Consider the following 14,627-nt stretch of genomic DNA (forward strand, 5'->3'; position numbering starts at 1 on the left):
TTTATTATGAAAGTGTCTCCAAATCAAAATAGCCCACAATACTGATTGGTTCCAGAGATTTTATGAGGAATAATTATTTTCTATATTAAGAAACCCAAAACCAACCGAGTAAAACACAAAATAACTCCCAAAGTTCTACACAACAGCTATACATGAAAGGACTTCTAGCTAGCACATCACTGTGTCTGGGACAGTGGAGTTCCTACACATCACTGCATTTCTGAGAGAGTTGCTCAAGCACAGGATTGTCATGAAAACACAGGTGAAACAGTGTCATCTGCCTCACCCTGACTTGCAGCAGGCAGCCAACATGCACAGTACGGTATGAGAGCTCGTGTACAAAAGTTAAACCCTGGGACTGCAAGAAGCTGAAGTTCAACAGAAACCAGAAAATGTGTTTTGTTGCACAGATCATTTTAGGTCATGTAAGACAATTGTTTTGGTCTTTGTCCAACATGCATGATCACTGACCCGGCTCCTAAACATAATTTCATAGTATTTCCTCCAGTTTTTAAATTTAAAGCAATTTTAAAGACTGAGAATTCTGTAGAGACACACTCAAACACTGTGTTTTCATTGCAACTACAATCAGAAATTTTTACAATTTAAAGGCTATATACGTACACCACTTTTCCAAACTTCCACTAGTGCTTTTTAAAAGGAAAAGAGTAAGGTTGTTTTACTGAAGTTCCCATTAGTTCCCCATTCCAAACCAAAACCAGTCAAAACAAGTAATACAAACTGGTTTTGCTTTATGGTTTAAAGGCAACTGTAATTTGCAGAACACTGAAGTTCGGCCTAGTAAGGTCTACATTACAAGAAGGGTAAAAAGTATTCAATATCTCCTCTCACACAAGTGTCAGAAGAAGTAGACAATAGGAGACATACAAAAATGAGTTGTAGCAAAGAGATTAAAAAAATACCAAATCATCAACTGTAGAAAACCAATGTTAGCCCATAGTTCTCTGAGAACAGGGAAGGCTGCAGTAATGAGAAGATGAATGGAACAGGCATTAGGCTTCCTACTAGAATACTCTGCGTAAGACACGTGTTGTGTCTAAATCAATCTGTGTTGATCATCATCGACATTTGCTGCAGGGTAACAGCTTTTGCCACCATGTCCTTTTCAGAATCAGAAAGTGATTTTCCTTTGAAACAGATACGGATTTAAGACACACATCACTTCACTGTAAGCAAAGGTTTAGTGCATGTACTTGGGACTCAGAAAAAGGATTTAGCATTGGCAATCACACAGAATGGTCACAGGCTGAGACAGGAGCATATGAAGCTGTGACACCTGTTCCAATTCTGCTGGAATCATTAAATGAATAACACATAGAAAAAACTACAAATTGGCAATAAGGAAACAGCATGGGACACTTTGGTATTTTAGAACTAGCACTACTGAACATTGATCAAGATCCAAAAGACTCCAACGTCCACCCTTGTTGTTTGGTCAGATATCTCTACCATTTTCTGCAATGTTTGGTTTTAGTTTCTTATGAAAAAAACCTCACCATATATTTTTCTTTTGGTACAAAATATGCCAATACGCCAGTAAACAAAGGGAGACCTGAATCTTACTTTACTATATTCTGGGCTGGCTAGGAGAGAAGACAAATACTTACTATTTACTAATAAACTCTAAATACCATCTCCTCATTTTTCTACTTCAACATCTCAACCACTGGGTCATGTACTGTACTATAAAAAGAGAGCACAGAAGTTAGAAGACACAGAGGTTACAGAGTACAAACTCTCATTTCTAAAATGACAATTCTACAAAAGGTATGAATATACAGAACATTTTAAGATCTCGCATTTACCATGAGCCATGCGAATAATTTCAATCAATTTTCTGGAATATGTGTGATCATCCTCTAAATACTTGATCGCATCCAAAAGCACCTTGCAAAGCTCTTCAGCAGAGAAGCAAACAAATTCAGATTAAAAAAAATAGTTGCATGACATTCTCTTTGCAGAGTAGAAGATGAAGTCAAAGTTTTGACATCCATTGGTTAAAGCAATGAATCAAAACATACTGCCATGTGTGAGTTCTAAAAACACTTGGTCCATCCCACTAAAGACAGAAAAAGTGGTATGAATTTTTTATTTCCATATAAAAATGTAGCTTGAAAGTTTAGTGATTGTTCAGCATAGTGAAGTTCTCAGTGCTTCCTTACTCTTATCCCGTTTCAGCAAATCTTTCATCTCACCTATTTCCCAGACAATTCTGTATTGAGTTTATTCTAGGCTGCTAAGAACGGACTCCAAAAAGCCAGGTTTATAGGAGATAAGTCATTGGGAGTCAGTTGAACCATGGTAACTGTGTACATGCTTCAGCCCATGACAGGTGCACCTGAACCTCAAAGGAACAGTTTCAATCCAAGTTGCATGTTTTAAGAGTGGAGGTACACCAACAGCATCTGTAGCCGCGATGGTAAATCATCTCCAGGGCTGTACCTTGACTGCACATCTGAGGCAACACTAGAGAGCACAACTGGGGAGGACCAACAGGGACCAAAGGTCTCCTGCCTCTGGCACAAGGATTGGTTTTGGGAACCGCTCTCTGTCCAGCAACATTATAGTACTATTGCACGTTATCTGTGTTGTGTAGGTTGATAGTTCAGAGCAACATTCTGTCCCCTTGTAAGACAAAATATTTTGCCAAAATGCCATTTTTGTAACCATCTTTGCAGAAGGGAAATGCTCCAGTAGAGGTAGTAATCAACAGCATGAAAGAGGTGTGTTTAGACTGTTATTCTCAGTCACCATCTTAGCAGATCAGATTTCAGAAATTATAACATTCATTCAATATATCCCAGGATAGTTTTGTTTTAAAATCTTGGTTACTGACAGTAGCTATTAAACGACTGCCACCTCAAATACTCAGGATGGGATACTTTCTGCTGCACTGTATTTTCACATGTATAACCTGCCTTGCAGATAACTGTATGAAATCAGAGGCACAGGAGACAGACGAGAAAAATTAGAGGCAGAGAAACTATTGAGGGAGAAGGAGATTTAAATAAGACTCCCTTGCTCCCTCAAGGTACACTCATGGACACAGAAGCTATGCAACAGCTGAATTATACTACCTGCCTTTTTCAAAAGATGATCTGTGGGTAGTAAAACTGACAGCTCCTCTTCCATGATTTACAATTTTTCAGTTTTCTTATCTCTGTGGTCTACTAAGTAGAGGTAATATTTTCATTCTGCCATTCTGCCTTTACTTTCAGCACCTCTTTTGCTAACTCACAAGGGTCTCTATGGATAATAAAGGTTTCAGAAGTTTTCAAGAGTGACCAGTAGAATAGGACAAATATCAGTTTTTCAAAAGAAAGAAGTGGCAACACAACTTTCTTCAATGGAGTCTGTATAAAATAGAGCCTTTCAACATGTTTTATGGCATTAGAAACCATCCGTACTTTGCTATTTGCATAGGTGGAAGGAATCAGAAAGATTTCCTGGCTTAGAGTTCCAGCTGAACACGGCACTCCAATCCCTTTGTATACAGAAGACAGCCTATTACATTTTTTTCCTGGTTTGTTCCTTCCCTTTTTTAATTATTTTTTTTCCTTTTTCTTTTTTTTTTTTTTTTAAATTTTTATTTATTTTATGTATAAGTCTTTGGTCTATAAGCACATTGGTTCTGTGTGCACATACACAATACTGTTGAAACAGTAGGTTGCATAGAGTCTGTTACCCAAGAACCTCACAGACTTTTGGCACTGCTGTCACAAATCGCAGGAAAGTGTCTTGCAAGAGCTGTATGTTCCTCAGCATCCTACATCAAACTATGACCTAGAGACTGGAAGAAGTGTGTATATAATGTCTAAAAAGATTTTATTTTGGGTGTTACTTTGTCTTCTTTGGGACACAGTTTGTAACTCTTGGATGAAAAAGGAGAGCAAAATTATTTTACAGACACCCTTAATTTTATTTCTAGAGGTGATGAGAGTTCAAAGTTTGCTGTGAATTATGTTAAGTCAATTTTGCTCAAGTTTTCATGCATTTAAAATAAACTACTTCTAGCAACGTATGACATTCTGCCTTCTCTTTCTTCGCCCTACCAAGAAAGTAGCAGTAAGAATGATACCTAGACTGAACTGTGTCCGAAGAAGCAATGAACTTTTCATCTGCTGTTTTTTCCATCACATCTCTGCCCTCATCCATCTGAACTTGCAAGCAGAGTTCCAGGAGTGAGGTCTGGATTCACAATGCTGCACATGAATAAACACCTTTCAACATGGAATCTCTGCAAAAAGCTAAAATCTGTAGAGGTCAAAAATTGCAAGGCAAAAGAAAAAAATTGAGTACTGTTAACATCAATGCTTTTGGGTATTTGCACAACTACTCAAGTCTACTTCTAATGCGATTAACCACCAAATTGAATTTTAAATTATGCTACAGTAATATCCCACAATTACCACAGTTGTGTTTTTTTTTTTCCCCCCAAATTGCTAATTGAGCACATTACCTACTATTTAAAATATCAATCCAGTGTTTTAAAACTTTATGTTGGAGGAACGGCCACTGTGTTTTGATACGCAATTTCAAAACCAGCACTTTAAAACACAAAGATAGCAAAAATATCTGAAGCAGATCTAGAATCTATAAAGCTATGCTCTACCTTACTGTAAGTAACAAATCAAACAACTATTACTTATAGCAGACTCCGCAAAAGCAACAGGGATGGACAGAAGAGATCTGAGCGTGATGCTCTCCACCACTGAGAATCGCAAGAGATAAAAGTTAGAGAATGGATATTCCCTTTTGTCCAGAAGTTCCCAAAAGAATACAAAATAAATAATATGTCAAAGACAGTACAAGTGAAAATACTGCTCCCATTGTGTCAGTTACATACACATACAGCATGCCTACGTATACAGAATGGTGTGTTGTCTTCATTCACAAACAGGAAATATGGCAGTGCGCTATTAAAATGCTTTGATACTCCTAATTTTTTTCTGATACTGAGATATATGAAGAAACCGCATTCACAACTTATAATTTACTTCCAGCAGCAAACAGTTCATTCTGTTCATGTCTCACAATTGAACTCAAGGATTAATGCTCCTCTGAGGAAGTGCTGCCAGTAAGATACCCATTTGTCCCATTGGCACCGCTGGTCCCATTAGTGGTGACAGTGCTGTGAGGGGTTTTTGAACGAGGTACTGTTTCTTCCTCATCTGAGCTTGACTCAATGTCACTTCGGTCATCCTTTGCTACCTGTAGAATTTGAAAAAGAAGCAAGCAGTAGGTGATTTTAAGGAAACAACTGAGCTTTTTGGTTCAAGCCAGAATCAAAGAATTCACACAGTAATACAACAATAAAACAATAATTAAAGATGAAGATCTACTCTAAGATATCAGTAACATGTTGTGAAAACACTGCCTATTTTACTGCAGAAATGAAAGGATGGATTTGCAAGTGAGGAAAAAAGTTAAGATCTGAAGGAAGAAGAACCCTCCATATATATGTCATGCATACTCATCTTTAACCCAGTCCCTGTCTTGCTGCGAGTGTCTAACTCTGCTCTTGTACCATCTAAATTTTCTCCTGTGCAATTTTTTGAACTACAAGGCAGAGGACTTATGCTCTCAAATACGCTTCCTGAATGGTGACAGAGCAGCTGCTTATCCTGCTGATATATATGTCTAAAAAAGGTTGTAACATGATAGCACCCAGATACTACAGACAGAAGTGGGTTTGAATGGTACTAGGCAATGCACAGGTGAGAAGTAGAAACGGCCTTTGAAGATAGCCTTCATTTAAATATATAAACACAAACAATGGATAAAAATACCACGCAGAAAGCACAATTTGAAAACACTAGTATTGTGCAGAATAAGTCTTTTGTATAGTAAATCTGAAGACACTTACATGCAAGGGGTTCCACTTCCCAGCCTTCCAGCACAGCACAAGGGAAAGGATAAACAAGCAGAGTAAGAGAGAGCAGGAAGCACTGTTTGAAGTCACTGGTGTAATTCAGACAGGAGAGCTGAGGCTAACAATTGCTAAAAGCACAGGAGACTGAAGTGTGGCTTCCAGGCAAAATACAGTTCACGAATGCACTGCCTGTCATACAGAGCAAGTGGCAGATTCTGGGCTCTGTCCAGGACAAGGCTGAGCTCTCCAGCACATTCATAGAAAGCAGTTTTCTGCAAAACAATCCTATTCACTTTGGGGGCGGTTACACGCCTAAAACATGTACTCATGAGCTCTTTAAGGGGAAAATGATATTTTAACATTATATGTAAGCGTTACTTCTATCATCTAAATGTGAGCGCCACATCTGCACAGCAAGTGTAATGGGGCTAGTATTTCTGTGAATTGTACCTCCCTGTCAAATACACCTATGGCAGCAACACACTACATTTTAGCCCAAATAATCTTGCTGTAGGAATCCTAGAAAGAAAGTATATAGCCCTTTGCAGAACCTCATTAGTACCAAAACCCAAAAGAGGCTGTGATTTGTCACTTTGCCATTAGCAAAGGCAGCAGAATTTCAATTTGTGTTATTATCATTATCACTATCAGCTGGGAAATGAACACTTGGCTAATAACTGCTATAAAGACAAAAACCAGAACTGGTAGCCCCAAGAAAGTAGTTTGCCTTTTTTTTTTTTGTTAATCCAATTTCCCTAATGTAGTTTGGTTCAGTGTACCAGATTATAAAAAAGAAGTGTGGAAGCACATATAAATACAAACACTATAAAGAGTATATTAACTTATCTGACATTTGTTCGAAAGAGTGGAAAAAAGTTTTCGTGAAAGGAAAGAAGAGTTTACATAAAACAACATGTGTCTTCAGTAACATGTTACGGATTAGAAAGAAAAAATAACCAAAAGTGACCAAAAAGTCAGTGGCTCTGTATTGATAATGAAAAAGTTAAAATCATAAACGTGAAACAGAACCATGCTGTCTTACCTTGCCCTTTGAAATAGCTTTGTAGGCTGCCTTTATGATTAGGTAAGACCAAAAACAGTGCAGAATTTGAAGAATCACAAGCAACACATTGAAGACCCATAAGGCAGGAAAATTGCCCAGAGCTTCATACAGTTCAAACAATGTTGTGTTTAATATCCTGGAAGAGAAAGGGACAGAAAAATAATGACACTTTCCTTAAGCCAACAATCTAAAAGAAGCCCTTTTTAAATCAAGGTGACAAGTACTTGATTAGACGGGATTCACACAGATAGTTGGTTCTCAGAGTAACAGAGACTCTGACTGAATCACACAGGTGTCTCCAGAAACAACATCAAAATCTTGCTTTCAGTGTTTTAACTTCATTTTGCAAACATCACCTATAGAAAACAAAGATCCTCAGTGTGCATTCTTCTCTTATTTTATAAAGCTGGCAGGTGGTGTTTGTCTCAAATACTTCCTTCCCTGATTAATAACAAAGATTACTTCACTCCATATTTTTTTTTTTTTAAATCAAGCTTTTCCATCTCAACTGCTTCCAATAAGGGTTTGGTGGCCCTGTATTAGCACAGGGTAAGAGCATGCAGAGGACTCTTACACCACAGTGCAACCCACATGCAGCACCACGTTCTTCAAACCACGTTCCCAGGCTGTGCCAGTGAGCTGCAACCTCTCCCACGTTACGCCAGACAAACCTGTACCAAGAGCAGGGCAACGCTCCCTGGGTGCGCCCAGCTGAAGCCTTCTCTCCCAAACCCCATCTCAAAGCCGAGGGGTTCATGTTGGTGTTTGTACACAGTTCGGGATGCCTTTGCCCCCTTGGTATCAGCAACACGAGCAATGTGTTATGCGGAACCAAAACCAGACCAAGACCATTCAGTCAAAGCGAGGCTTCAGCAGCTGTAAAACCATGGCACACACGTGGCAGGATTCAGCCTCTTACACGGTTTTCTAAGAATGGGTGAAGGCTTTTGCTGAGTCTCTCAACATAAACTCTTCAGTGGAACCTCAGCACCAACAGGAATCTGAGGTCAAAATAATCAACCAGTGAAGGGACTTAACCCTGGACCTTGAACATCCCGAGCGTCTGTCCTAACCACTAAGGTACTGGGCAGCTCTGGTGGCCACTTTTTGCACAAAATCCAATTTGCACACCACTTATGTACAAGTAAGAGCCAGGTTTAGCAGTCACATACAGGAGAGGTGGACAATAGGGACACTTTGGGGCAGCAAGGCTTGGGTGCCGTGTCAAAGAAATTTGGGCAGTACTAGGCATTTGAATCAAGTTTTTGAGAATCAGCATTTCAGATGGAGGCAGTAACAGCGATGTTACAATATGACTTCTGAAGCTTTGTTGAATACAGCACTAATCATTCTGTCCAAGTACTCCGCCATAGCAGACAATTTCAGTCTGGACCTCGGCAAACAGCCTGAGAGCAGAGAATGGTCAACAGACAGCAGAAACAATGGCATTTTTGGAAACAAAGAACCATCTATGAATGCCTCTTACTTAGGGGGAGAAAAAGGTGGCAAGATGAGGATTTGTCAACCTCCATCCGTTTTCCCTGCTGTGTAAAAATGCATTAAAAAGTCCATTGGCTTTATGTTCCTTTTTGTTTTGTTTTTAAATTAACTATCACCCACTGACATGCCACTAGATGGCACATTTCATCAGCAAACCGGTGCACCCCCTGGGTCTGCAGTCCGGAGGGGTCTGAGGGCTCTGTGGGGGCTGCAGAACAGCCAGCTCCACCTGAAACATCACAGGCACTGGGCTCAGCTGTTTAAAAAGCCACCACATTCGCCTATTCCATCACATCCTTTCCAACAACATAAAAATCAGCTCAAGTAGTATTAATAAGAAGTATGTACAGACAGCAAAACCAGAATATATCATTTAGTGCTAATGATTTACGTGTATAAAATAGCACTGGTCAAAACCAACCAGTTATTTCTAAGACACTGGCCTTAATAATGTAGTGCATTTCATAATAAATTTCCTACCTTTTTATTTTTGCCTTCTTACGCTAAACTGCATGTTTGCTTCATAATTTATTGAGAAGTGGATGTTTTATAACCTTACTATACAGCTGTGTTTTTACTCTGTCTTCTGTTTATGAAGTGTACTCTAGAAAAAGAAACTGTTTTCCAGTTTGCAAAAACCCCATCATATTATTGCTTCTGTCAGCTAAAACCCCTCAGTCTCAGCTTTGTGTAATCCGTTCTGCCAATGGTAACACAGCAATTCCCCCTTCATAATTCAAGGGGACGCTCTCATGCATATCAAAACACAGCTGTAGTCAGCACTGCTTTACTTCACCAGCACTTACTTCAGTTCCAACCACGGTATCAAATTCACACTTGAAATCAACAACTCCTGTACATAAAGCTACGTAAAGCTCACATCCAACTGTCTTTGTCTAAAATTTTATATGCTCCAGAATTGTAAATGCAGTTTCTACACATTTCTGTTTATATTTTCATCCACTGGATCAAATTCACCTCTGGGAACTTCCATAGCAGTCAAGTCAAAAAAGCAGCATTAGAGATGCAGATGGTCTGTTCTTGCAGAAGTCTAAAATATCAGGAAGACAGCAAGGCCAAAAAGAGTGCTTCTGGTTCCAAAAGCAGTTTCACCGTGCAAATGAGTCATCTACTGTGTATAAGGTATGTGAAATAAGCCTTCATTGAAAAAGCAGACCTCTTTCTAATCTGCTCGTGTCCAGCAAACTAAGGACAGGATTGGAACTCTCCATCAAAGCTGCATAAAGGATCTCACTAATTGCTCAGCCATGCTAAGAGGGGTCAGAGACCTGGTGAGCAGGCTAGGTGTGCAGGCAGAGCCAGGGCTATGTCTAAGCATGTAGAGCTAAGCAGAAGCTGAGTGAAAAATACAGAAAACTATAGAATAAATGAGGGAAAGCAAATAAACTTTTCCTCTCAGAAGAAATAATTTATTTCATGTCAAAAGTCTGAAATGGGGGCGAGGGGAATCATAAGGTTAGTGGGCAGAATACAGAGAGAAATTGTACTTGCAGAGACTGAGGAAAGCAGGGAGGGAAGAAAGGTTAGACAAATTTTCACCAATTCCACTGCTGAAAAGATTCAACCAAAGCATTTTAACCACCTACACAAGTAACTGGGACTGGAAAAAGCAGCACGAGAATGGATTCCATGAAGGAGAAAGTGCCTATGGGATGTATATGCAAATAAATCTTAGGTTCAGATACTAAAAAAGGCAGTCAGGCACTTAAGTTTGCAAACAGGCTTGCTGGAATTTTTCAAAGCTCTCCAGTGGTTAAATCCCAGCTTTTCATAACGAATGGCAGAAACGTTGATTCGTGGTTATCTGACTGGAAACAGCTGGACCTGATCTCACAGGGAGAAATTACTTTAAGCTGCAAGTGCTCTACCTCTCTGAAAACTTTGGTCATCATTTCCCAGGTCTCTGCAATTTGAAACAAAATGTTAGCTTCTGCTTTTGAAAATAGGTTCTGGACTGCAGCAATTTTTCTGAGGCCCTGAAAGATTTTGATAGCTGGACAAAATAACACAATCTCATGAAAGGCATTATTCTCTCTTCTCATTAAACAAATCCCAAGTGGGCCTGTGCACCTGGCTGTGTGAATCTCTCAGTCTGGCATTTTGAATTAGGCACTGTGGCTGATGAAGGAAAATGAAAACAAATTCACCACTTAAGATCCAATCCACTCTTACAGAAATCTGTGGTAGCCTTTCAGGAACGCTGCCACAATATCTGAGCGACTGGGAGAGGTAAGTCCATACCTTACTGTACTACCGCTCTAACTGAACACTCAGAATACAATTACTACATTTTCAACAACTACTAAGCAATCAGATGCATCACACGAATAACAACACAGGTTTTTCCTCTACCATCTAACTCTGTTTAACCAGCTCAGCAGTACTTGGGAGGCTGCCGGCAATAGGCCCACACACTGACTCAGGTAAGATTACACTCTCACCCCTCAACTTAGTGGGCACAAGCCCAGGCTCTGGGACCGCAGTTCCTAGTTCTTGGCAAGCTGATCACTTGTCTTGCACCAGGGATGGAATGAGAAAAGGGAGATGAAGAAAGACAGATAAAGAAAGAGCGCGATGGGTAGAAGACTAAAATGCTTATTTACATTTGTCTGAGAATTGGCAAAAACATGCTATGTATGCTTCTGAAAGGGTCCCAAAAGGAAAGAAAGGAGGTGAGAAAGAAAGCCATGTGGAAGGAGCCAGCATTCTTTCAGACAGGCAGTAAATTCATGATGAACTCTGCAGAATGCAGCATACCAGGGTGATGGGCACTGTTATCACACGTAACGGGAGCAGAAACTGTGCAGCTGAAATAAATGAGTGCCAGCCACACTCTGCCTTAACTTCTGCAGCACCGTCCAGTGACCAACACATTGTGTGTGCAGCATGCTGAATGAAAGGCTTCCTGTCACCACGGTGCAACAGCCAGAAGTCTCAAAGCATAACCAAGGACAGCAAAACACGGTAACAGCTTGTTTAAATAATTCACAATAAATGTCTTTATCTCCTTTACCATATGCACATTACCCAACAGCACACTATATTGCACCATAGCCAGCTGCACTGAGATATCCTTCAATACTGTATTCATTGCAGAGCAAACAGATAATTACATCTAGGTGGGCATGAATGAAATTCAGATCCTATTTAGTGTAAGTAATCCAACAATACTAATGCCTGAATGCTTCAAAGTTTCTGCCTTTTGATTTTTTTCCTTTGAAAAATAAACAATTGCACTTACTTCTGCCCCAAAACATAGTAGCTTATTCTCCATTATACCTGGTAAAAAGTGACCAAGACCAGAGAACAAAGAGTCAGGAGTCCTAAATTCTGGATTCAGCTGTTCCATTAACTTATTACATGATCCAAAAAATTTTCTGATTTCTTCACATAGTTTACTTTTTGTTGAAGGTGGGCACAACGTATTGGTACATCTTGTCTGCCACACAAAGACGCTAGGAGTATTAATTCATTAGCTTGTTTATAGAACACTATGGACTACTTGCTTAAAAGATCCCATAAAACTGACAGGTAAAAAAAAAATATCACTGAGATTCACAGACAGATGAAGAGGCAGTGGAGTGTGAAAGCACACACATGTGCACATGCTGATCAGCCATAAATCAGCTACATTTAATCAGTAGTAAAGATTAATCTCGGGATTTAGACCTTGATTGAAATCTAATAGGACTTCATATCTCAGGCTGTCCTAGTTACTTATAATGACAACGCTAACTTTATACAACAGGTGACCTGACACACAGCTGTTTCTGCGTGAGAGACTTCAGATGAGTTACCCAACTTTTTACTTGAAAAGGGTAGGAAATGACATGCAAAATACTCATTAAATTCAAGAAACTTAAGTCTATAGCACTTTCATGTCCTGGAGCCCTCAAGCTGCAGCACAGCTAAATATTTAATTACAGCAAATCCAGTACATAAAGGGCTGTACTGCCAAATTCTTCTCTTCTGAGTTTCAGCTCGGCCCGCTGCTGTTAGGACTGGGCTGTATCACTGTTCTGCTCTGAACAGATGCTTCTTGGTTCCTGCTGACTGGAAGAACAAGCTGGTTTCTCCTTTAAGATCCTGCCATCTCTTAGATTTTCAGTCCCCCAGAGTAGGATTTATGCTACTAAGCAGTGCGTGGCAAGGATGAAGGGAGCAGCAGAGACCCACTGGGAACTAAGAAGAGTCATAAGAACCAGTCACCCACACAGCATCAACGAAACAGGGAAGGAAGGACGGGGAGGACAGAGAGATGATCTTTCAGCAGCATCTGAGGTGGATTCCACAGATTTTTTGGTTGGTGATGCTCAATACACTCTTCTTTTAGAAAGTAAGTTGATAGAAGATCTCTGCAAAATGCAGTGACAGAAAATATATAAACTGTTGAGTCAGTACTCAGAACAACATTAAATCCACACGCTTCAATTTAATCAGTGAGCTCAGCATCACGTGTAGTTCTGCCTCCCCACGCCAGCCCCACATCGGAGGATTTCCTGACATGGTGCTCACACAAGCTCAGCTGCTGTAGAGATGGGTGGCTCCTGTTCTAATAGTAATAAGGAACAATACCCCTTTGCAGAAACCACAGCCGGGCCACTAAGACTGTGCTATTTTAAGCCCTGCCTAGATCAATAAGATTTCCAATTACTTAACTAAAGTGATGGAACATGCAGGAAATTACTCATGTTTGATGTGCTGTAAAAGAGACCATTCTGATCAAGCTGTCACCGTCCTGGGTTCAGCTGTGCTTTTCTCTTCACTCAATTCCTTCTCGTCAACAGTCACTGCCCATTAACTGATTTTTGCAGCCACTGGTATGAATAATAGCATTTCTACTCACGTGGACAGAGAAAAACAATAACAAAAGGTCAGAGATACCTTCGCAATCCAAGCTCAAATCTCAGCAGAGCCTTTCAATAGACATTAGGTTATGGAGAGAATTCAAATTTCCTAGCAGAATATAATTATACTCAGCAAAATGTTGTATCAGTAATGCGCTCTGGCAAAATGCTTGTGGAAAGGCCTGTGATCATACGATAGGCACAGAGAAACTACATTATGTGAAGAATGACACTTCCAAATCTGAACATCTCCAGGCACGCATAAAACTTTTATATGAACAACAGAGAATACATATCTAGATCCATTTGCCTAGAGTTCATGCTATTCTCCAAATATTATAGGAAAGGCATTTGTTGTAAACTGTTGGAGGCCAGTTACCAATATTTGCAAACCAGGTTATCAGAGAACACAAAAGCCTTCCCCATGTCTCTTCTTTTTGACTAGAAGTAAGTGCAGTACCTCTGCTCAAGGAATATTTCTTCCTCTTGCGTTTGGAGCACATACTGACACATTGTCTTATGCTCAGCTATGTGCCATGGCAGACATTTTGGGAGAAAAAGATTACTCAAACTTTCTGTAGATGCAGGACTAAACAGAACTAGTTCAAAAGCTCACAAAACATCACACAACAGCTGCAGACAGTTGTCTTGACAGGTGCCCGATGTCTTTCAGGTGGCTTGCATACCATCAGTAGTCGGAGTACCACACTTTGGATCCATTGTTTTAGTCCTGAGAACATGTCCTTAGAGCAATGGAGTAATTTTGAAATCTGTAAAAATCATGCAGCTTAAGGAAGTGTGGTGGCACAGCATCTGCCAAGGACTCATCTTTCAAACAAATGACTCAAGGATTATTGTCCAGTTGTGCAAGAAATGCCAAAAGACATAGATGCAAAGGGGAAAAAAAACCACACCAAAACCCCAATCAACTGTACCTCTGCTGCCATAAGCACGGTGTGGAGCATTTCCTTTGCACCAAAGTCTGGGAAATCAGCCTTAAATAGTTGTCGGTTTAATCCCATTTTCTTAATAATGATCTCTACTTTCATAGCTATTGTGCAGCATTGATGAAACCAGCTCACTTAGATGGATGCTGGGTTCCTCCCAAAGCATTTAGCCATAACGACCTCCTCCTAGCAGAGCACTAACGAGACTCTAGCTGATCATGGCTGTTGATCATGGTGTTCAAAAGCCATTTACTATTTCAAGCTGGTGAGTTAACTGTCATACTCCCACACTTTTGCACAGCTATGATTTTTATGTCCCACATACACCAGCAGCCCACAGTGAACCAGTAGCATTG

At 40.0% G+C, this 14,627-nt stretch overlaps 1 protein-coding gene across 1 annotated transcript in view; it reads right to left on the minus strand.

Annotated features, from left to right (window-relative positions):
- Nucleotides 1-14,627, minus strand: part of CERS6 (ceramide synthase 6) — a 122,539-nt gene continuing 107,912 nt past the window's right edge. The window contains exons 9-10 of the mRNA XM_065638088.1: nt 6,936-7,092; nt 1-5,232 (exon numbers count right to left, since the gene is read on the minus strand). Of these exons, the coding sequence (XP_065494160.1) occupies nt 5,071-5,232; nt 6,936-7,092 (319 nt within the window). The 3' untranslated portion in view covers nt 1-5,070. The remainder of the gene's footprint in view (nt 5,233-6,935; nt 7,093-14,627) is intronic.

This window comes from Caloenas nicobarica, chromosome 6, assembly GCF_036013445.1.
Source record: "Caloenas nicobarica isolate bCalNic1 chromosome 6, bCalNic1.hap1, whole genome shotgun sequence".
Classification (NCBI taxonomy): Eukaryota; Metazoa; Chordata; class Aves; order Columbiformes; family Columbidae; genus Caloenas; species Caloenas nicobarica.